Source organism: Arachis ipaensis, chromosome B10, assembly GCF_000816755.2.
Source record: "Arachis ipaensis cultivar K30076 chromosome B10, Araip1.1, whole genome shotgun sequence".
NCBI classification, from domain to species: domain Eukaryota; kingdom Viridiplantae; phylum Streptophyta; class Magnoliopsida; order Fabales; family Fabaceae; genus Arachis; species Arachis ipaensis.
The window spans coordinates 16,277,787-16,302,292 of NC_029794.2; the positions used below are offsets into that span (position 1 = coordinate 16,277,787).

A 24,506-nucleotide genomic window follows, 5' to 3' on the forward strand; every position below is an offset into this window, starting at 1 on the left:
ATCAAAAAAATTAATTTATATTTTAATATCAATAAAATATTAAAATATCATTACGATTTATTTAAAAAATATTTTATATTTTATATGTATGCGTGTCTCCGTGTCTTATAAGATTTTAAAATTTGCGTGTCGGCGTGTCCTGTGTCGTGTTGTGTCCTATATATGTGTCAGCATAATATTGAGCTATACTTAATAAATTACCTTTATAGTCTCATTACAACATAATAAATAACTTAATACATTTTAACAAAAACTTACCTGTAAATATTGAGCTATACCGCCAATAAGTAATAGCTCAAATGGGATAATCTCCACATACTCAATTAAGAGGTTGCGGGTTTGAGTCTCCTATCTTTAGTAAAAAAAAAAAATATTGAGCTATACCAATAGGAAATAGATCATCTCTATTTTTTTTTAACAATTAAAAGAATAAAATGTAATTTCTCACCATTAATTATTATAAGTGAGACAAAAAAAATATAAGAGAGAGTACGTTGAAAAATTATACATCGCACTTTATTCCTTCAATTTTTTTCAACAATTAAGAGCATCTATTTCCATACCAATATCACTCACATCATGAACCAAGTTCACGTCAGGATAACATTGTCCATACTCATCAGCTATTAACATAAATGGAAAGTGCTCACTCCATATAGATAAAGGATCATCATTTCTCTTATATCCATGAAATTCTTTTTGATTTTTGATAAATTTTTCTATCTCTCCCAAACCAATCTTTTTTCCCGCAATTTTAAAGTTGATTAGATCTACCATTTTATTCTTCTGAGTATCAATCTCCACTCTTTTTCTTTTCAAGCTAAAATTTTTCTTGCGAGCTATAGACTGATCCTCTATTTTCTCATCTTCCAACTTCTCATTCTCATCATTCAACTATCCAAATTATTCTTTTTTTTCAGCCTCTAACTCAGCCACTTTCTTCCTTAATTCATCAACAGCATTGCCATCAACCTCACATTTGTTCTTCAACTCCAACAACTTAAGATTCTCGCACTCTAACTCCTTGTTCTTCTCCCTCAAATTCTCAATGGTTTCCTTGTCCAACCCACTTTCCTTCACTTCCTTAAACAACGTCTCATAAAGCCCTTGTACCTTCTCAGCATCAATCGTAGCTAGACTCTGAATCTGAAACTTCTCTTCAAGTTGACCAACCTTGGTTTTAAGTTTTTCCTCTCTTGCTACCAAAGCCTTTTCAACTCTGTCATAATCCTCTTTTTGCCACTTAACTCGAAGAATTTGAATGAGCTCAGGAATGCTCATCGTCTCCAAGCTTTTGTTACCGGTTGTTTGATGAGAGAATGGGGAGTGACCCAGGTTCGGTTTTTGGTTGAATTGACATGACAAGGGCAAAAGATTCGAACTTTGAAGAAAAAGGGAAGTGGGGTTCGAAAAAGTTATTGCATTTTCTTTGCCTGAAGCTGAAAAAATGGGAGAAATGTTACTCTGAATGAGGAACAGAGGAAGATGAAGAGAAGAAGCATGCTTTTCTTCTTTTGTAATAGTGAATATACATTTCCGTAATTAAATGAAAGGAGGGTAGAGTTGGAACTACAATGCAAAATGAAGTAGTATAAGAAAATTGAGAAAAATTCTTAAAATAATTAGAGAAGAGATTTTTAAAAAATGAATGAATTGTTGTTAAATAATAGATAATAGTATCTCTCAAAAATTGAATGAGTTTCTTTTGTTTAGAATTTAGAGTACAACAACAACAAAGCCTTATCCACTAAGTAGGGTCGGCTACATGAATCAAATGACGTCATTGTGCTTTGTCATGTATCATGTCTACAGAGAGACTGTTTACATGTAGATCTCGTTTGACCACCTCATGGATGGTCTTTTTAAGTCTTCCTCTGCCTTTCGCCCTTTGTCCATCTTCCATCTCATCCACCCTCCTGACTGGATGTTCTATCGGTCTTCTTCTCACATGTCCAAACCACTTGAGACGCGATTCAACCATCTTTTCTACAATGGGTGCTACTCCAACTCTTTCCCTTATATCTTCATTCCTTATTTTATCCAATCGCGTATGACCACTCATCTATCTCAACATCTTCATCTCTGCCACACTCAGCTTATGTTTGTGCTCCCCTTTAGCCGCCCAACATTCCGTACCATAAAGCATAGCCGGTCTTATAGGGGTGCGATAGAATTTACCTTTAAGTTTTAAAGGCACTTTTTTGTCGCATATAAAACCAAATGTACTCCGCTATTTTGACCAACCTGTTTGGATCCTATGATTTACATCCTGTTCAATCTCTCAATTATCCTGTATGATACACTCAAAATACTTAAAACTTTTAACTTCTTGTAGGATGTTTTTTCCAATCTTCACCTCTATATTAAAAAAATGGGATGGTTAATGATAATACAAAAAAAAATTATATTAAATATCTTGTTTTATTAAAATTTGTAGTTTCTCACTATGTTTAACGTATAGTAATTTTTTTCTCTAGATATGTTCAATATTTGTAACTAATTTAGATTAAGCTCCTAACATAATACATAGTTATAGAAATAGGTTATCACTATAATAAAATGAAATGAGAGATATGAATATATAGTCTAGTAAAATTTACATTCAAAACTTTTATTCTACTTAACTTGAGAACTTGTGCTAATAAAATTACATTTTATTCTGCTGAGTGATAAGTGATAGGAATCAACTCTAAATCGTATTTTCTTCTTACAGATAATCCAAAGGATTCAGCCATTTCAAGTTCTTCAGGTTTGCTATAAACTTGTATTAGTCATCTGATGAGTTATCATCATCAATGAACCTTTCTGGATAAAACGAGTTCATCAGTTTATCAATCTTCATTATCAAGTATATAAATGAAAATACAAAAAAACGAGTGATCTTAGGGAACTCTATTATATGCAAGGTTTCATATTCAAAAGAATACTAATCAATGATTACTTTGACAAAACTGTAAAAGCTTGAAGAAAAAGAATCATATCAGTGTCATGACATCAATTTAATTTTTGCATGGTTTTTGAACTGAAACATACTAACCAAAATGATTGCTTTGACAACACTGTCTGATAAGGGATATTGGAGATCATTTTGCTTTTGAAGCCTTAAAAGAATATCAACAAGATCTTCCCCTCCTCCTCCTCCACCAACTGTAATTTTGTCCCTATGATCTGTCACAATGTTCTCGAGTATCCTATCCAAATGGAGGATGCAGATCAACAACAGAGAACCCTAAACTGCCTCCATGACATCCTTCATGAGTGATCATGATGACATCCTCCAAAAGATGGTGAGCAACATAAACAAGAAGATGAAGAAAGGGAGGATCATGGAAATGAAAACCTGAAGCTCCCCCATGCTAGTGATCACGATTATCAGAAGAAGCAAAAGATTAGATGAAGAGTGGTTGTGTGGAACTCACACTCTATCTAATAATATGGTATATATCAACTTGGTACGCCAAATAAATAAGTACAAATAACCCGAACGCGAGATTCGACCCTCTGCCATTTATTTAAGCAAATTAGTGAGTTAATCACTAAACTAATTCAACTGATTAAAATTTAGTTGGTTTTCGTCAAGCATGGAATAATATTCAAACACGAGTTGGTTTTCCTTTGACTAATTATATAATGTGAGAACATATTCGTTTTTCAAACTAAAATGTAAGCGCTACTGTCAGATTAAGATAGAACTGCATGACTTTGTGTTTTCGTGTCGTGATCATGGTATATTTCCTGTTTTTGCTATTATAAAATTTCTTTATGATGCTTTTCCAATTTTAAGTTTCTAACTTGTTTTAAACCAAAGTTGAATCAAGTCTAGAAATGACATAAGTGTAAAGCATCTTGTGCACTTAAAAAAAATGCTGGTAAATCTGTAAAAGATAATCAATTCCGAATTTGACATGGTGAATTATTGAAATTACAACAAAAGAGATAAAGTAAACACCTAATTGGTTTTAAGAATTTTAGATTACATACTTTAAATAAATTTTTATTATTCTCCATCAGATAAATTGGACATCTATCACTTCAAAAAAATTAAAAAAGTAATATACATATTGAATAAATAAATTCAATTCCAATTACATGCGTTTGCATTGTGTTGCAACAATAAAAGTTAAGAATGTACATAACATTGTGCCAAAAACATTGATCCTCCTCCATTTACGCTCATCATTGGAGGCCAGTGATGGAACCTAGGTGAGATTGTTGAAAATTGGTCCATTGTTCATCCTTCCAACTAAGTAATGGAGTTCAATATTTGATTATAAGTGTACATATAAAATTAAGTTTGGATTCCATGTATTAAATCGTGAAGGATATATATTATCTATCTATAGAATAAGGAGAATGTTCTGCTCAAATTTCAGTATGAGTTGAGCATTTTCTGCAAAGCGCTGCTTAAAATCATATAATAAGGAAATGATAGTACAAAGACAGAAAGCTATTAACACTTGTGACCAAAGCACTTCAAATATTTCCTTTGCTTATTAACAACAGGATGCCAATAAATCATTAAATTACAATACCAGGTAAATGTTAACCAACATTCTCTTATACTTTCAATTATTTTTCAAAGAAATTAAGAGTGTACAAAAATGAATGATGTTATAACTCTTGCCAAATAAGAAACAAAATTGGCATTCACTTAGAATTACCTGAGTATAGAAAGAACTCGAAGAATGAAGACACTGCATTGGCAGTAAATCTTGTGTACATATTCTTCAAGAATGGAAAAAATACAACAAAGGTGTAACTTGATTGGGTACTTGTTCCCTGCAATAAGTTTATAAACACATTATCACATTAACAATACCTTTTGAATCAATCACTTCAAAATAAAACATTATTATGGACAAAGCAACAACAACAAAAATATATTGCACACAGGACAAAACATAATAGAAAAAAAATCCAGTGTATTCCTTCTCAGAAAATAACCATCAGGCATAACAATAAATTATAGCACAATACTTCAAAAAATAGTATGCATAACTACTTTAATTTGTAAGGATTACCTTAGGGCTAAGACCATTAAGCCATTAACATTATCCAGAGAAGTGGTGACATTAGAAGTCTTTAAATATCTCACAAATTGCCTGAGCAGTCAACGTGAAGGGCGATAAGGTGCACACAATTTTTATATGGAAAACGGATTTCAATACCAATACCAGTACAACACACATATATAACTTATTCTCAAGAGAATCTTGTGGCATGTTGGGACTTTGCCATTTCCCTTAAGACAGCTCCGACGATTGCCGCTTGCTCAAGGCAGTCAGCCTTATGCAGTGCATCTAAAAGAATAACGCATGTTTTGCTATAAATACGACAACCTTTCGTGCGAGTTTCCTCGAAAAGTGTATATGCATCCATTGCTTTATTGACACTGCTTAATCCTTCAATCATAGAATTATAACAAGCTGAATCAGGCCTGCCCCCGCTTGCCCTAAATCTCTCAAAGAGACCTTTTGCTTCTTGAACATTTCCAACCCTTGCAAGTCCCGTAATCATGGTTGTGTATGTGATAGTATTAGGTTTTAGCCCTTTCTTCTGCATCTCTTGCCAGAACACAAAAGCCTTGTTAAATTTTCTAACCTTGCAAAGACCATTTATCATAATGCTATAAGTTATTTCATTTGGAGGACATTTCAAACTTTTCATATTCTGGAAGCAGACAAGAGCTTCATCGATTTCCTCAGCTTTCACCAATGCATCAAGTAAGCAATTCCATGTGAATGTGTTTGCAGTTAGACCCTTCTGCATCAACTCCTCCAAAATTAAATATGCCTCATCAATCCTTCCCACCTTCCCAAACCCATCAATGAGACTACTATAGATCACTACATTCAAGTCAACACCTTTGGATTTTACTTCTTCAAATAACATATATGCTTCATCGAGCCTGTCAATTTTAGAAAGTCCATCAATGACAGATCCATAAGTGACAACAGTAGGTTGCAGGCCCTTTGTCTTCATTTCGTCCAGCAGTTGGTAAGCCTTATTGACCTTACCAGACTTGCAAAACCCATCAATAACAGCATTGTAAGCGCGGGTGTCCAAATGTAGTCCTTGCTCCTTCATCTCATAAAACAATTTGTATGTTTCTTTTGCAAAGCCTGCTTTCACAAGACCATGAATTAAAATTGAGTAGCTCCGAACATCAGGAATTAACCCTTGAGCCTTTATCTCTTCAAACAAAGCCCTTCCTCTATCAATTTCACCTGCTTTAAAAACACAATCCATGTAAATATTAAGGAGCGTTAGATCAGGAGAACAACCCCTATGCATCATCTCCTTGTAAATTTTGTGACCATCCTCCTTCCTACCACACTTGAAGAAATTCCTAATAAGAGATGTATACACTACTGCATTTGGACTTTGATCGGAATCTAACATCTTCTCATAAAGCATGTAGGCATCATCTACCCTGCCATGTCTACCCAAACCCTCAATAAGAGAACAAAATGTAACTGCATCAGGGGTGCAAAGTTTATGATCCAATCCTAAAAATATGGAGCAAGCATCATCAAGTCTTTGAGCTTTACATAGTCTATCGATCATTATATTTACAGTCATGATATTGGGGAACAAACCAGCCTCTTTCATGGCTTCCTGAACCTTCAGAGCGGGTTCGAGCTGTCCTGCCTTACAAAGCATGTCAATCAAGATATTGTAGGTTGCAAGATTTGGTGCCGCATCTTTTTTCATTTCTTCATAGATCCTCAATGCTTCAGCTACTTTACCCTTTTTACCCAGGCAAGTCAGAAGGCAATTATAAGCAACTACACTAGGTATGCATCCCTTTCTTTTTTGTCTCTCGAGTAAATCATATGCTTCATCAAATTTTCCAACTGAACCATAACCCATAATCATGGTATTATAAGCATATACACACGGGACACTTCTGTTTTGATCCAATTCTTCAAACAACTCAACAGCTTCATCCAGCCTCTCAGCCTTGCAAAGAACACCTATCATGCTAGTATAGGTCACATCATCAGGAACCAACCCTTGTGCTTTCAATTCATGAAAGAATTTCCAGGCCATATCCACTGTGCCAACTTTGCCAAAACTATCTATGCAAACATTGTAGAGAACAAGGTCAGCATGAAACGAATTACTCTTCATTTCGTCCAGCAAGGAAAGAGCAGCATCAACACGACCCTCCCTTGCAAACGCACGAACAAGCGTAGTAAACAAGTGTATATTTACTTCATAGCCTAGTTCCTGCATTTGATGAAAGAGAGTAAGCATGGAATCACATTCGTGAACTGAAGAGAGCGCACCAATCAATGTAGTATAAGCTGAAAAAGCAGGGCGAAACATGTACTTCCTCATACTCTCAATAATCCCAAAAGCTTCCCTCAACTTCTGCGACTTGACAAAACTACCAACCAATTCAATACAAGTATTGTTATCTGGTCCAAACCCTGCCACACACATTTCTTCAAGAACCTGCTCCAAGTACACCAAGTTTCTAGTCCTAGCCATAACCACGAGAAGTGCATTGTAGGCCTCAGGACCATGAGCTTCTTCAGTTTTCCGCTCCACCCATCGAAAAAAATGCAACGCCTTATTCACATCCTTCAACCTCCTTATCACTCCAACAACAAGTTCTGGTTGAAGCATTTCATCATACACCTTGAGGGCATCCTCAACGGCAGGTCCCCACATGCTAGTTTCCAATACCCCGCACACATCAAACACTGCCTTACGGATACCTTCCACTTTTGTTGCATTCTCTTCCACAAAGGGAACAACTTTACCGTTCATCTCAGGAGAAGGAGGAAATCCATTTGACCACTGTGAAGAGAACCTCTTCGATAAGGGCTCAATCTTTTTTCGGCATCTCAGAAAAAATCGAAGTTTTAGAACTGCAACCCCACAAAAAAGGGAAAGAAAACATCAAACAAGAAGACTTCAATTTAACTATGAAACTGTAAAAAGCATATTTATGATGATAAGAACAATGAAAAAAAAAAGGACCTTGGCTTCTTGAGAGAATTTTCATTCGTGCAGCCTTCGTTAGTGAATGGTTCAAGTAATGAAGAACTCGACCCGATCACCGAGAAGATGAAAAGAAACAGAGTAAAGAGAAGAGCAACTCTGCAAAGAGAAGCTCAAAATTAAAAAAAAAAATTTAGCTAGAAATTTTAAATGGCTTCCCAACTGAAAGCATTTTTGTTTTTTCCTTCTAGGAGTACACTTTATGGTTAATTAATATAATGTGTTTCTAATAATTGTGAGTAGCCTTTTGAAATATTCATATATCAACATTTAAAATAAGTTGTTAATATAGAATTATTGCTAACCGTGGAAACTGATAATTAATTAATAAATCATAAAATGATATTATTTTAAATTCAACTTTTTTTAGCTGGATTAAGTTTAAGTTTTATCATTTTGTTAATTTACAATTGTAATTATCTTTAGTTAGAACTGTAATTGATATATCCATACTTGTCAGAACCAATCCGGTAATCGAACCGTTCAGACTATTGGATCATTAAGTCTCTGATTCAACCGGTGAGTCATCGATTGAACTGGTTGATCCGGTCTTATTTAAATAAAAATATAAAATAGTCAAAAATTTAAAATTAAAATTTGAAATTCATGTCTTCAGTAACATTTGAACAACAATCAAAGTCTCAAATTCTAAAAATAACTTATACGAAAATAGACATAAAATTAATCACGCTACAATAATATCTTAATTTGACACAATAAAAATATAAACTATGTCCAAGGATTAATTTCAAAGTCTAAGTATCTATCTTCATCTGATGTTCTTGGGATGATGGGGTTTTTCTACCTTAACTCCCTCATGGCTTCATAGCCATTTGCAACATACATCCACAAAAATCACTTACATAAACAGTTTAAAACCTGGATTCAACACAACACAACCTTCCAAACACACATAAGTCAGCACACAAACACGTAACCACAATGCAGGGAATCATGACAATCATCACACATCTCTTTAACCATACTGAAGCAACCTAACCACCATATTATCCACCACCTAATTTTATTTTAATAAGCTTGCAGCTTGAGTCTCCATTTAAAGACAAAGCAATCAAGAGGAGAAATTAAATTATGTAACAATATCTGCTTCAGTTCAAAACAGTAGCAAAAGCTAAGAAATATGCTCCATTTGGATTTGGAAGCATCAACATCCACACCCTTAATCAGAATTTTAATAACCAAAATCAACACCCACATCCCTAAATTCACAAATTCTGATAATCAAAATCCCTATTCCCTAATCAGAATATTAATTAAGCAATAAAATTAATTATTTACCTGAGAAGAAGACCGGAGAAGAGAGCGGAGCAGAAGGAGCGAGACTAGCAGAGCAGAGCAGTGGCGGGGAAGTAATAGAGAAGAAGAAGACGACCGGGCCAAGCAGAGAAGCGTCAGTGGTCACCGAGAAGCAGGGCAGCACCGTAGGTCGTCAGTGGTCGGACGTCAATCGTTGGTCGTCACCGTCGTCAGTCGAACGACGAGCTTCGACGGTGACTGGTGTGAGACACGGAGGGCTGAGAAGACGAAGAGGGGAGGAGGGTGCGACTGCGTGGTGCGTGCTGGGAGACTGGGAGTGGGAGAGAAGACGAGGTCAGGGGTCAGCGTGGGGAGTGGGGACTGCTAGTTGTCACCGTCGCCGTTTTCCGATTTGCTCCATTTTTTGAAGGAGCGACGAGTGAGGAGGAGGGAGATTTACGTAGCCTATGGAAGGGAGACAGAAAGTGAAAGAAGAAACTGGAGACAAAAATTGAACGATTGACATTAAATTAAATTTTTGTATTGTCTTTCGTGTAAAGGGTATAAGATTGAATTATATTTTAGTATTTTATTTAGATTAATATAAAAGATATTACTTAAAAAAATATTATTTTAAAAAAATCTCTTTTGAGAATGGCATCTAAACAAACCTTGAGGGCTGCGTTGTTGCGTGTACACCCTCGTCTTAGCCCTAATTGTGTAATGTATATGATGACCGGGTCAGGTCTGGATGACCCGAGCTATGGCCTAACCCCAGTTTCACTCCTTTTCTGGATTTTATTTATTTTTTCTGAGTCAATTTTAAGTCATTTCGGGCATAGATGTTAGAACCGAATCAGTGATCGAATCGGTCAGATTACTGGATTATTGGATTATTGGTTTAACCGGTAGATCACTGATTGAACCGATTGACTCGGTCCTATGTAAATAAAAATAAAAATAATTAAAAAATATAAAATTAAAATTTAAAATACATATTTTTACTAACATTTTAAGAATTTCAAGCTATTTTAAAATAATATGGAATAAGAATAATAAATATTTTATTATTTTTACTCTATTATAGATATTTTTATTTTGTTTTTATATTAAAATAACTATTATTTTTAATTTTTAATAATTTATTAATTAATTTATATTTATTATACTATTATATACTATAAGTATTTATTAAAAAATAAGTGAGTTTATAATTATTGTTAAATAAAAATATAATTAATTTAAGAATGAGTGAGTTTATAACTAAAATTAAAATAAATTAAATAAAAATAAATTATTTGATGAAACTCATAAAAGATATTTATATATATTTAAATTTGCATATATAATAGTAAACACGACAGCATCCTAGTGGTTGTGCAAGGTGCTTTCATTTATGAGGGTGAGGGTTTGAACCCTTACTCAAGAATTTTAAATTTTCAATACCACGCGGTTCGGTTGGACCGGTCTTTACCGGATTTGGCCAGTTTTTAACGGTTCATTTTAGGTTTGACCGGTTCGTATTGGTTTTTTTTTTCACGGTTCAAATACCAGACCGGATCGATATAGGATCCAGTTCACCAGTTTTTCGATCGAACTGGCCGGTCCGGTCCGGTTTTGATAACACTGATTTCGGGTTCAAGTCTTCATCGTCCAAAATGCTTCGAGCCTGGGCTGGACCGGGCGTGTGTGATAAACCAAAATTTTATGATTTATTTTGTATTGAATTTGGTGGATTTTATCAATTTTTCCTACACTTATCCATTGAAATATCATGGTTTTGTAAATTTCTCCTAAATTGTGCTTAAGAGTAAAAACATGCTTTTTAGACTTTTAAATTACTAAATTTAATTCACTTCAATCCCATTCGATGCCTTGATGTGTTTTTTTTTTTTTAGTTATTTAAGGTCTTGAAAGCAAAGGATGGCTTGAAGAAGTGGAAGAAAAGCATGCAAGTTGAGAGAATTCATGAAGAAATGAAGGAATTGCTAAGCTGTCAATCCTGACCTCTTCGTACTAAATAGATCATAACTTGAGCTACAGAGATTCAAATGAGACGGTTTCAGTGGCATTGAAAAGCTAACATCCGGGGCTTCAAAATGATATGCAATTTGAAATATATAGTTGACATGCATTTAGGCCATGCATACGCGTCACAGGATCAACGCGCTTCACTAAAGGCAACACATGACCAGCGATTTCTGAAGCATTTTGGGCCCAATCCAACCCGTTTCTGATGCTATTGAACCAGGGATTCAAGGAAAAATGAACCAAGTAGTCGTAATGGAGTTTTAGCCATATTTTAGGTTATAGTTCCAGAGAGAGAAGCTCTTTCCTCTCTCTAGAAATTAGGGTAGATTAATTAAATTTCTCTTAGATTTAGGTTTTGATACTTGTCTTGATTTAGTTTCACTTGAAATTTCTTGTTCTTACATCTTTTCTCTCTTAGTTTCACTTGCTATTTTCTTTATTTTGTTGCTTTTATGTTTATGAACTCTTTGTTGATTTGGATTTTCTATTAATGCAATTTAATGTTTCTTTGTTTATTAATGCTTGATTGAGTTGTTATTTTTGGTATCTTGCATTTGGTACTGTTAGATTTTATATTTCTTGCTATTTTAATATGCTTTCGTTTATACTTTTCAATTGTTTGATAAAATGCTTGGTTGAATTTTAGAGTAGATTTTTGTGTTCTTGGCTTGGGTTGGTAACTTGGGTAACTTTGAGTTACTAATGTCCAAGTGATTGATAATTTGTTTTCATTGACTCTAGTCTCTCACTAGATTAATTAGTGAGCTAGCTAGGACTTATGGATTAAGATTAATTAAGCCCATTTGACTTTCCTCTAACATTGGGGATGACAAAGTGGGATTGATCCTTGTAATTATTATATTGTGGTTAGTAATAAGGATAGTGATCCTTAACCATTAACCCTTACCAAGACCTTTTTACCATTCGAGTTTCCTTTACTTTCTTGGAATTTACTTTCTTGTTCATCATTTCAAAATCCCACAAAAAATATTTTCTCATAACCAATAATATGCACACTTCCCTATAATTCCTTGAGAGATGACCCGACGTTTAAATACTCTCGGTTTTTATTGAGTTTGCATTGTGACAAACAAAATTAAACTTTAATTGAGGGTAAATTGTTGGTTTGGATCTATACTTCGATGAGATTATTTTTGTGAAAATTCCTAACCGATGATTTTCCTCCGTCAAATTTTTGGCGCCATTGCCGGGGATTTGCAAATGTATGCCTTGTTATTGGTTATTGTATACATGTGAATATTGTGAATAGTTGCTTTAGTTTCTTTGGTAGTTCTTGCTAGTTTTAGGACTTTGTTTGCTTATTTTTTTATTAGTGTTTATTTTTATTTTCTATTGCTTCTATGAATTCTCACTCATTTGACTATGAGTTTGGTTCTAACTATATTGTAGGAAATGGGAATTATAATGAGGATATGTATCAAGGATGGAACAATCAAATGTGGGAGGAGCCTTAAGCTTATGGACAACCTTCATGGCAACAACCTCCTCCAATGTACTATGAGCAAGAACCATACCATGATGCATACCAATCCAATGGTTATAGTAGACCTCCTTGTGGTTATCAATCACAACCACCCTATGCCTATGACCCCCTCCTCAACATAGCCCTTAGTTACCTACCATACTCACAAGCCCCATACCACCAAACACCTCCATATGATCCCAACTCATATCCACCATACCAACAACCATGTGAACCATACTTAGAACTACCACCATTCCAACATCAATATTCCCAAGAACCACCACCTCCATATACACCACCTCACTATTCTTACCAAGATGAACTACCTCCCATGTATGAGAACTTTCAACCACATGATGAATTCTCCTTTCCACCACAACCCTCCATGGAAGAATATCCATATCCATCAATCCAAGAGCAATATGATCCTACTTATGTTAACCAACTGGAACAAGAGCCAATGGATCGTGTTAAGGAAGCGATGGATCAGCTTCAAGCAATCATATTTCAAAAGGAGCAAGAAGAAGCCCAAAAGAGACATGAAGCTATCGTGGCTAACCTTGCCAAAATTAAAGTCAACTTGCACTCATGGGACTCATGCAACAAACAAAGAATTTTCACGGATGAATGTGAAGATTCAACCGAAGAGTGGAGCATGAAGGAGATCTTAGAATCTCAACTTGAGAACGAGGAAATGGGGTGTGTTTTGCAACAAGTGGAAGGGATGGAGATTATTGAAGAAGAAGAAGAAGAAGTGGTTGAAGACCTAGCCAAAGCTGAACAATAGTTGGATTCCAAGATTGAGAACACTTCCATACCAAGTAATGTTGTTGATGATTTTGTGGAAGTTGTTGAACCTTCTTCCATTGAGCTTGAGTTTGATGTTGAGGAGGGTGCGCAACCTCCAATAGATATGGTAAATGAAGAATTGGAAAAAGTTGAGCAAGCAACAAATCTTCCCCTTGATGATGATTCCACACCAACACATGGTCTTTTTGGGATTGAGAAGTCTTCTTCCATTGAAATTAAGGTTGATGTTAAGATAGGTTCTACATTACCTCCGAGTTGTGACATGAAGGATGAAAAAGAATTAGAAGAGGTTGGTGAGGAAATGATTGAATGTGAAAAACTTTGTCAAGAAGTGGACATGGAAGATGCTTGTCAAGAGGTGGAGGTAGTCAAAGAAGAGCACAAGGGAGTGGAACTTACAAGACCATTGGAATCATCCCTTCCTAAGTCACCATCATCCATTACATCATTCAAGTGTGTAAATCTCTTATCCCTAAGCTTTACTTTTCCGCTTGAATATGATTTGCTTGAGACAGATGGTCAACTTCGAGTTCTTTGTGGAGTGGAAAGCAAAAAAAAGTTGGTTAGTGGTTGGCACCACAATTCAAGGTTTATTACGGTTAAGTAATCAAAGTCTAAGTGCAAGAGTTGGTATAGTTCTCAATTAATTGGGTCTAGAAGGATGTCTTAGTGTTCAAATGAGAATTCTGCTTGCTTATCACGTGGTCGGAATTATGGTAATCAACAAAAAGACGGGTGCAAAAACAAGGTTTGGGACCCCGGAATTCACTTCAACAATTAACACTCTTGGGGTCTTGTCACTTGTTTCAATTCGCTTGAAGGCTTTATGTGCCTAGTTTGGGATCCTGGAGGCTATTGGAAATGCAAGTATTGGTGGGGATTCAAGAAAGAATTCAAGCACAAGCCACCTTGACAAGTACCCCATCAAATGTCCAACTTAAGGACTCAAAATAAAAGTGCTAGGTGGGAGACACCATACCATGGTAACATCTTTTCACTTTTCTCTTTTGTATATATTGGTAAATAAGTTTAATTTCATGTTTAGTTTAGTTTGCTGAGTTTTTTTGGTAGTCTAGGATGTTAAATAAGGTTTGGTGGTGTTTAGATGATTGTTTGGATGTTTGGAATGCTTAGTTTGGTGCTAGAACTTGAAAAATTTTCAAAAATAGAGCACCATGTCATGCGTACGTGTGACCCCAAGATTTCGAGCGTGCCAGGATTGTGTGTGGACTGTGCCATCGCACGGTCCAAACAGAGAGTTGTGTGGGAAGGATGCGAAAACTGTGCGTCTAGCACAAACTCCTCCCACGCGTACGCGTGACCCACGCGTACGCATCACCATCTATTTTCCCATTCCACGCCTACGCCTTCTGGACGCACACGTGTTGCATTCCATTTTCCCCAACCCATGCCTACACGTGACCCACGCGTACGCATAGGCACCCCTATTTCACACACTTATTTTCTTCTCTTCTTTCCATTCCTTTTCTTCTTTTCTCTTCTCCCCCTCTTTAACCATCATCTACCACCACCATTTACCATTCACTATCATCTTCTTTACTTAATTAGTTAGTTAGTTAGTTAGCTCAATTTTTGTTTTAGGTGATAAGTGTTGGATTATTGATTTGATTTGCTGTTTCTTAATGCTAAAAATAGTCATTGTTAGATTCCTTTGTTGAGGTTATACCTTGTTGCTTGGTATTGAATTTTGTTCATGCTTAATAGTTGTGAATACCAAGTATATGTGAATTTCCTTCAAAGCGTTTTAAATTTTTTGAATTACATGTTTTGGCCACCATGTGATTTGAATTCTTTACTTTGACTAGGAAACTTTTGATGTTGGATGATGTGCATTTATCTCAATACATTGTGTTGCTTGATCATATGCATCCATATGTTATGCTTATACTTTAATGACATGTTGACCCCCAATTGTCTAATTATGTGCTCTACACATATTTAAAACTAGTCATTTTGGCATAATGCTTCATTTGTAAAATTGGATTGTAACTCACCTAGGGACATTTTTTGAAAGTCTCAAGCTATATGGACCATGTTTGCTGGTGACTTCTAGCCTGGGGCTGGCAGAATGAGCCTCTCCATGAGGCTGGTACGGAGTGGATTGTTGTCCACTGTCAGGATGCTACACTTGTAAAGGTATGTGTATTAATGTATTACTTTGTAACCTAACAAAGACAATTCCGGTGTTGTATAGAAATTGTTATTCTCCCCCAACACATGGTGCAATGCATAAATAATAAAAGTTGAGATGCCAATTTTAGAATATTTGTACATACCAGTTTTTGGGCTTTATGGACTAAAGTATTTGTTTGTTTTTTTGTTTTTTTTTTTAATGCAGGCCTTGGAATTTTATAACTCCTCTTAATGTAGACCATTAGTTTTGGTGGCCCTTTTTGATGTCCCTTCTTCTTCTCAGTCTTCTAATGCAGACATTAATTTTGATGTCCCTTCTTCTCGTTTTTGTAATGCCCCTTCTCATTCTCCTTCTTCTCATTCTCTGAAAGGTCCTCTTGACTCTAGCACCCACAAGCCCGTATTATCCAAGAGAGAGACTGATAAATCACTATTTTACAGTTTATCTTGTACTCAATTGAGTGGATTTTATCAATCTTTCATACAGTTGTTCATACTAATTGCATGGTTTTACAATTTCCTTCCTGATTTTGTGCTATGATTGGAAACATGCTTCTTTGGCCTTAAATTTGCTATGTTTAATCCTCTCTTATTACCATTCGATGCCGTGATATGTGTGTTAAGTGATTTCAGGGTTTATAGGGCAGGAATGACTTAGAGGATGGAAAGGAAGCATGCAAAAGTGGAAGGAATACAAGAAACTGAAGGAATTGCTAAGCTGTCCAGCCTGACCTTCTGGTACTAAATCTACCATAACATGAGCTACAAAGGTTCAAATGAGGCGGTTTCAGATGTGTTGGAAAGCTAACGTCTGGGGCTTCGCAACGATATATAATTTGTCATAACTTCCCTGAAGTTAGGTGACGTGCACGCGTGGATTACGCGCACGCATGACCTGGCAAAAATCCAATCCACGCTCACGCGTGACTTTGCCGCGTGCTAGACGTATCGGCAATTTCTGGGCTGTTTTGACCCAGTTTTCGGCCCAGAAAACACAGGTTAGAGGCTATAAAGTGGGAGAATCCATCCATTTATAGAGACAACTTTCATATTCACAATTTTAGGTTTTAGATGTAGTTTTCTAGAGAGAGAGGTTCTCTCCTCTCTCCTAGGTTTTAGGATTTAGGATTTCTCTTAGTTTATGGTTCATTCCTTCTCAATTTCAGGTTCAATTTTCCTTTAATTTATGTTCTCTTCTACTTTTATTTATTCTATTATTTGAGTTTGTTTATTTCCCAAATTTGGTTTATGGATTCCTATGTTTAATTTGATTCTCTATTTAATACAATTCGAGGTATTTCAGATTTATGATTGCTTTCTTCTATGATATAAATAATTTATATTTTTCTCCTTTTGGCTATGGTTGAGTAATTGGTGACACTTGAGTTATCAAACTCAGCTGTTGATTGAAAATTGGAATTTGCTGATTGATTTGGATCCCTCTAAAGCTAGTCTTTCCATAGGAGTTGACTAGGACTTGAGGAATCAAATTGATTAGTCCACTTGACTTTCCTTTATTTAGTAAGGGTTAACTAAGTGGGAGCAATAACAATTCTCATCACACCTGATAAGGATAACTAAGATGGAATTTCCAGTTCTCATACCTTGCCAAGAGTTTTTCTAGTTATTAATTTACCTCTTTGCCAATTTATTTCCTTGTTCCCTATTTCAAAAACCCCAAAAAGATATAATTTCATAACCAATAATAAATCATACTTCCCTGCAATTCCTTGAGAGATGACCCGAGGTTTAAATACTTCGGTTATAAATTTTATTGGGTTTTGTTACTTGTGACAACCAAATTTTTGTACGAAAGAATTTTTTGTCGGTCTAGAAGCTATACTTGCAACGAGAACTTAATTGTGAAAATTCTAGACCCCGCGAGAGTTCTGCTTGTCAAAATGGCACCGTTGCCGAGGAATTGCAAACGTGTGCCTTATTATTGGTTATTGTAAATATTTTCATTTTCGTTTCTTTGTTAGTGTTTCTAGTTTTAGGAGTTTATTTTCTTTAATTTTTACTAGTTTTTATTTCTTTTGCTACTATGAATTCTCACCCCTCTGGCTTTAAGTTTGGTTCCAATGTTGTTGTAAGAAATGGAAGCTATAATGCGAACAGGCATCAAGGTTGGAAGAATCAAAGATGGGAGGAGCCACAAGGATTTGATCAACTCTCTTGGAAACAACCCCCTCCAATGTGCTATAACCAACAACCATTCTGTGATGCATACCAAGACAATAGTTATGGTGGATCCTTTCGTGACAAACCACCTCCACCAAATTACTATGGTCAAGAGCCATTCCAGGGAACGTACCAAGATGATGAATATGGTGGACCCCCTTGTAGTTACCAACAAGCCCCACCATATGCTTATGAACCACCTCCCCAACATACCTTTGAACCACCATATTCACTAGAAACTCCGACGGACAGTAAAGAGCATGACTTTGTACTGGAACAAGTGGAGGAATCCGGAATTGTTGAAGAGGAAGAAGTGGTCAAAGACTTAGGAGATGCAGAACGTCCATGGGAAAGCCCAGTCATAGAGCCCCTTTCTAAGGAGTTTGAATTTGATGTTGAGGAGGGTGTACAACCTCCAAGGCATATCTTGATTGAAGACTTTGAAGAGGATGATCAAGAGATGGATTCAACCATTGATGAATTCTTATCTACATTTGAATCCTCTCCTATTGGACTTGACATGGAGATTAAAGAAGAAGAAGAAGAACCTCCCATGCCCTTGGTGAACAATGAAGAAGAGATCGAATTGGAAGAAAGCTACCAAGAGGAAGAGGTTGATATTGAAGAAGCTTGCAAAGAGGTGAAAGTTGTCAAAGAGGAGCCCAAGGGAATGGAGCTGGAGATCACCATGCCAAGGTTGTTGTTGTTGGAGACCTCTCCCCCAAAGCCATCACCATCCATCCCTTCATTCAAGTGGGTAATCTCTCATCTCTAAGCTTAATTAGCCCACTTGAATATGCTTTGCTTGAGACGGATAGGCAACTTAGAGCTCTTTGTGGCTATAAGAGTAAGAGGGAGATGGTTAGTGGTAGGAAATGTCATGCAAGGTTCAATATGGTTGCATGCTCTAAATTGAAGTACAAAGGTTGGTACAATTCTCAATTGGATGGGTCTAGGAAGCTGTTTGGATGTCTCAGTGAGAATTTAAATTGCGTGCCACCCGAATGGAATCATGATGATTAACAAGAAAACGGGTGTAAAAGCAAAGTCTGGGACCTCAGAATTCATTCTAGCAATCAACACTCTTGGGTCTTGTCACTTGCTTTAACTTGCTTGAAGGCTCTTTACGCCTAGTTTGGGATCCCGGACGCCATTGAAATTACAAATATTGGTGGAGATTTCTGGATGAGTTCAAGCACAAGCCTCCATGACAAGGAGCTCACCAAATGTCCAACTTAAGGACTTTAACTAAAAGTGCTAGGTGGGAGACAACCCACCATGGTATGATCGTCTCTTTTTATTCTTAGTTTTATTTTATTTTAATTTTATCAGTGTTAATTCGTAAATTCTACATCATCATCTACATTCTGCATTCTGCATATAAAAAAAAAGAGAGAGAAAAGCGCGTCCCACGCGTGCGCGTGAACCACGCGCACGCGTCACATGCGATGCTAAACCTTACAGAAAGTTACGCGGGAGCTGTGCAAGAAGGGTGCCTTGCGCACGAGCCAACCCACACGTACGCGTGGGCGACAGGTGCGCGTCACCCGTATTTTAGTCACCCCACGCATAAGCGTCAGTGACGTGTACGCCTGGATTGCCAGATCGGCATCAATGGGTGATTTGGCCGAGAGTTGTGCTACCTTGGTGTTGGTATTGTGCGTTTAGCATAACCAGTGGTCACGCGTACGCGTGACCGACGTTTACGCATCACTAGGATTCTTGCTCACCCACGCGTAAGCGTGGACGACGCTTACGCATCGCCTCTTCTTTTGCACACCCACGCGTATGCGTGGGCGACGCTTACGCGTCGCTTCGCAGATTCCATTCTTCTCCTTTTCTCTCTCTTTTCTCATCCTTTCCTCCTCCTTTCTCACTTTCTACTTCTCATTCCATAATTTTGTGCATATTTTTATTTTCTTTTCTAAATTTATTATTTTTTTTATTGGTGTTAAATTTTCTTATTCAACTGTTACATCTTTTCTGGTATTATTTTGGTGTTTAGTGACTTGTTTTCCACTGTTGGGTAATATTATTTAAGTCAATGCTAATCTTTTATGATACTTATATTCCGTATGCATTGATATGAATTTAGATTGTCTTTCATTACCCACTATCTCTTCCCTATTGTTGCAATTTTTGCACTGTTGGTATGCCATTTGCTTTCACTGTTTTCTCACTTGCATGTTGTAGCTACCATGTAATTGAGACCCTTATTATTTGGCATTAACCCAACCATATTTTATTTGTTTCCTATCCTTATTTTTGGGTTACTTTTCTTCCCTTTTCTCTTCTTTCAGGATGGCCACCAGGAAGGGAACTGGAAGACGTTTACATGGGGCAATCGACATGTCCATCTGCACAAGTTTTGGAGAAACGCATCAGTTGGAGCAATCCGTCCACTTGCACATCTTAGCATGCACCGAGGACGGTGCAATCTTTAAGTGTGGGAGGTCGATACCAACTTCTGTGGGTTAGTTATTTCCTTTTCAAACGCTAATGTTTTATTTTCTTTGTTTGTTCATTGTTGCATTTGCATGTTTGATTGCATATTTATTTGATTTTGTGCATATTTTACCACCACTTGGTTAAAGTAATATTTTCTTTTTCAAGAAACTTTTTATAGCATTTCACTAATTTGATTTAAAATTTTTGATAAACTTGTTTGAAGGAATATTATACTGGAACATGGTTTAAAGCTCGACCACACAAAACCAGTGAGATTTTGAGCCTATTTGAATTGGTTGTATTTTATCAACTAATATTTTATTTTTGGTATGTGTTGTTCTCTCTAAAATTGTGATCTTTGTCTTGCTTAATTCTATATTTCCATTGTTTGATGTATGCATGCACTTATATGATTGAGGCCTTTGTTTCACTAAGCTTACATACCTATATGGCCTTACCTTTCATTAGCCTTTGCAAACCAATTTGAGCCTATTTTACCCTTTTTATTCTTTACTTTAGCACATCATTAACTCTAAGTGAAAAATAATAATTTCCTTAATTTGAATCCTTGGTTAGCTTAGACTAGTGAGAGTGCTCATGAATTAAGTGTGGAAAAGTGGGTTTAGAAACGTTTAGTTTAAGAATTGGTGTTATATATCTTTATGAAAATGTGAAAGAAATATTTAGGACATGTTCATGCATTCAATAATTTAATCATATGCATTGAGAAAAATAAAAAAAAGAAAAAAAATATATATATATATAAATAATAAAAAAATAAATAAATAAAGGAGAAAAAGAAAAGAAAAAGAGCAAACAATAAAAAGGGGACAAAATACCCCAAAGTAAATGATAGCAATGCATATGAGTTGTACTCAAATTCGGATGCATGAATATGTGGAAAACATGGTTAATGGATAGTTAGATATTGTATTATAATTACATGGATTGTCTAAGTTAGGTGGGAAGTTTAGTTAATTAAGGATTCAGATTTTAGTCCACTTGACCAAATACAATCCTACCTTGATCCTAACCCCATTACAACCCTTAAAAGACCTCTTGATATGTGTATCTGTGCATTAAATTCTTTGTTGATTGGTAGAAGAAGAGCAAGTCTTAGAAAGCAAGGTTAGTAGAGAATTGAGAGAGCCGAACTTTAAACACCTGAGCGATTAGAGTGCATACACTTCCAGTGAGGGTTCGATGCTCGATTCTTTGTTCCCGGCTTTCATGAGCTATTTTCTTCTGCAAGTTTACTTGTACTTTATTTTGTGATTTGAATTAGTGAAATCCAGTTCATATTTGTTCTTAAAAGATTTGTTTACTTCTGACCAAGTAGGTAGAAACATTTTGCATGTAGTTGCATTCACATAGATAGGTTGCATTTCATACTCTCTACCATTCCTCTTCACTCTTTTAGTTCTCTTGAGCTTAGCATGAGGACATGCTAATGTTTAAGTGTGGAGAGGTTGATAAACCACTATTTTACGGTTTATCTTGTGCTCAATTGAGTGGATTTTATCAATCTTTCATACACTTGTTTATACTAATTGCATGGTTTTACAATTTCCTTCCTGATTTTGTGCTATGATTGGAAACATGCTTCTTTAGCCTTAAATTTGCTATGTTTAATCCTCTCTTAAATATGTGTGTTAAGTGATTTCAGGGTTTATAGGGCAGGAATGACTTAGAGGATGGAAAGAAAGCATGCAAAAGTGGAAGGAATACAAGAAACTGAAGGAATTGCTAAACTGTCCAGCCTGACCTCCTAGTACTAAATCGACCATAACTTGAGCTACAAAAGTGCAAATGAGGCGGTTCTAGTTGCGTTGGAAAGCTAACGTCCGGGGCTTCCCAACGATATATAATTTGCCATATCTGCTCTGAAGTTAGGCGACGCGCACACGTGAATCACGCGCATGCGTGACCTGGCAAAAATCCAATCCACGCTCACGCGTGGACGACGCTCACGCGTGACTTTGCCGCGTGCTGGACGTATCAGAAATCACTGGGGGTGATTTCTGGGATGTTTTTGACCCAGTTTTCGGCCTAGAAAACACATATTAGAGACTATAAAGTGGGGAAATCCATCCATTCATAGAGACAACTTTCATATTCACAATTTTAGGTTTTAGATATAGTTTTCTAGAGAGAGAGGTTCTCTCTTCTCTCTTAGGTTTTAGGATTTAGAATTTCTCTTAGTTTATGGTTCATTCCTTCTCAATTCCAGGTTCAATGTTCCTTTAATTTATGTTCTCTTCTACTTTTATTTATTCTATTATTTGAGTTTGTTTATTTCCCAAATTTGGTTTATGGATTCCTATGTTTAATTTGATTCTCTATTTAATACAATTCGAGGTATTTTAAATTTATGATTGCTTTCTTCTATGATATAAATTAGATTTTTCCCCTTTTGGCTGTGGTTGAGTAATTGGTGACACTTGAGTTATCAAACTCAGCTGTTGATTGAAAATTAGAATTTGCTTATTGATTTGGATCCCTCTAAAGCTAGTCTTTCCACATGAGTTGACTAGGACTTGAGGAATCAAATTGATTAGTCCACTTGACTTTCCTTTATTTAGTAAGGGTTAACTAAGTGTGAGCAATAACAATTCTCATCACACCTGATAAGGATAACTAGGATGGAATTTTCAGTTCTCATACCTTGCCAAGAGTTTTTCTAGTTATTAATTTACCTCCTTGCCAATTTATTTCCTTGTTCCCTATTTTAAAAACCCCAAAAAGATACAATTTCATAACCAATAATAAATCATACTTCCCTGCAATTCCTTGAGAGACAACCCGAGGTTTAAATACTTCGGTTATAAATTTTATTGGGTTTTGTTACTTGTGACAACCAAATTTTTGTATGAAAGGATTTCTTGTCGGTCTAGAAGCTATACTTGCAACGAGAACTTAATTGTGAAAATTCTAGACCGCGCAAGAGTTTCGCTCGTCAGAGACGTCGAAAGCTTCGATCTTTGGAACACCCACAGCTGAGGCTTCTCTAGAAGTTGCCAATGAAGTTGAAGGAAGCAAGAAGAAAAATGGCTCAGAGGGTTTGGGCAGTAAGAAGAATAACAAGAGGAAAGTAAAGAACGATGCTGATGTGGCAACTAAAGCTTCCGATGTTGCTGAGAAATCAAGAATCAAGGAAAAGAAACAGAAACAGTAGAAGAAGAAAAAGAAGATCAAAATAGTGAAATAAAATAGTTCGAATTATGAAGAGAAAGTGCCAAGCTACAGTGTTGAATGACAGTAATAATAATACTAATGCTAATAGCAGGTAATATAGCTTTGAGTACTTTTAATTACTATTAAAATGTAATTACAATTTTTTATTTCACATAATTAAAATCCAATGATTACGAATTGTATTAAAAATTGAATAAAATTACAAGAACTGATAAAATAGTTAAATGCTAATATAATTAAGTTATCAATATTTATAAAATTATTATTTGAAAAAATAAAATTAAAAAAATTTAAACCAATAAAATTTATTGTAGAAGGCTAGTCGGTAACAATGTAATAGTTGGATTTGTTTTCAGTAAAATTGTTGTAGAAGTGTGATTATGTGCTGAAGTTATTTTGCATTTTGTTTATTTATTTATATATTTAGTTATTTATTTTTGCTTCTTTATCTGTTGGGTGATATTTTCAGTCAAGAAGGTTGTGATAATCCAACAAAGATATATGTGGGAGGATTTCCCTATTATTCTACCGAGGACAATGATATTCAAAGTTATTTTGAGAGATGTGGCACCATAACTGAAGTTGATTGCATGTGTTTTTCTGAGAGTGGCAAGTTTAGAGGGATTGCTATTATTAGTTTTAAGGTCAGTACTAGTCACTTAAGCACTCTGCATTTCATTGTATTTCAAGTTCAATATATTATGCAATCTCAAGTTGAATGAATGGATTTTTATTTGAGTGTCCTTGTATAGTAAGATTAATTGCAACTGCACTTTACTCATTTTAAGATGCCATAGGTATCCATTTTATCAGAAGGCTAGAATAGGAGTGCATATTACATCTCATTTTATGCGGGTGTGGATTCGGGTTGTGTAAGGGTTTCCGGATCCAATTTGGGTCTGCTTTTTATGGGCCGGACTATGTCCTAAGA

At 35.8% G+C, this 24,506-nt stretch overlaps 2 protein-coding genes across 2 annotated transcripts in view; both read right to left on the bottom strand.

Annotated features, from left to right (window-relative positions):
- Nucleotides 1-3,423, bottom strand: part of LOC107624294 — a 30,099-nt gene extending 26,676 nt beyond the window's left edge. The window contains exons 1-2 of the mRNA XM_021113968.1: nt 3,038-3,423; nt 922-1,439 (exon numbers count right to left, since the gene is read on the bottom strand). Coding sequence (XP_020969627.1) covers nt 922-1,281 — 360 coding nt within the window. The 5' untranslated portion in view covers nt 1,282-1,439; nt 3,038-3,423. The remainder of the gene's footprint in view (nt 1-921; nt 1,440-3,037) is intronic.
- Nucleotides 4,035-9,786, bottom strand: LOC107623118 (pentatricopeptide repeat-containing protein At3g06920). The gene is made up of 5 exons (XM_016325275.2): nt 9,313-9,786; nt 7,993-8,112; nt 5,022-7,880; nt 4,662-4,779; nt 4,035-4,243 (listed from the first exon to the last, which is right to left on the bottom strand). Exons 2-3 carry the CDS (start codon nt 8,015-8,017, stop codon nt 5,203-5,205), a joined length of 2,703 nt encoding a protein of 900 aa, XP_016180761.1. The 5' UTR covers nt 8,018-8,112; nt 9,313-9,786; the 3' UTR covers nt 4,035-4,243; nt 4,662-4,779; nt 5,022-5,202.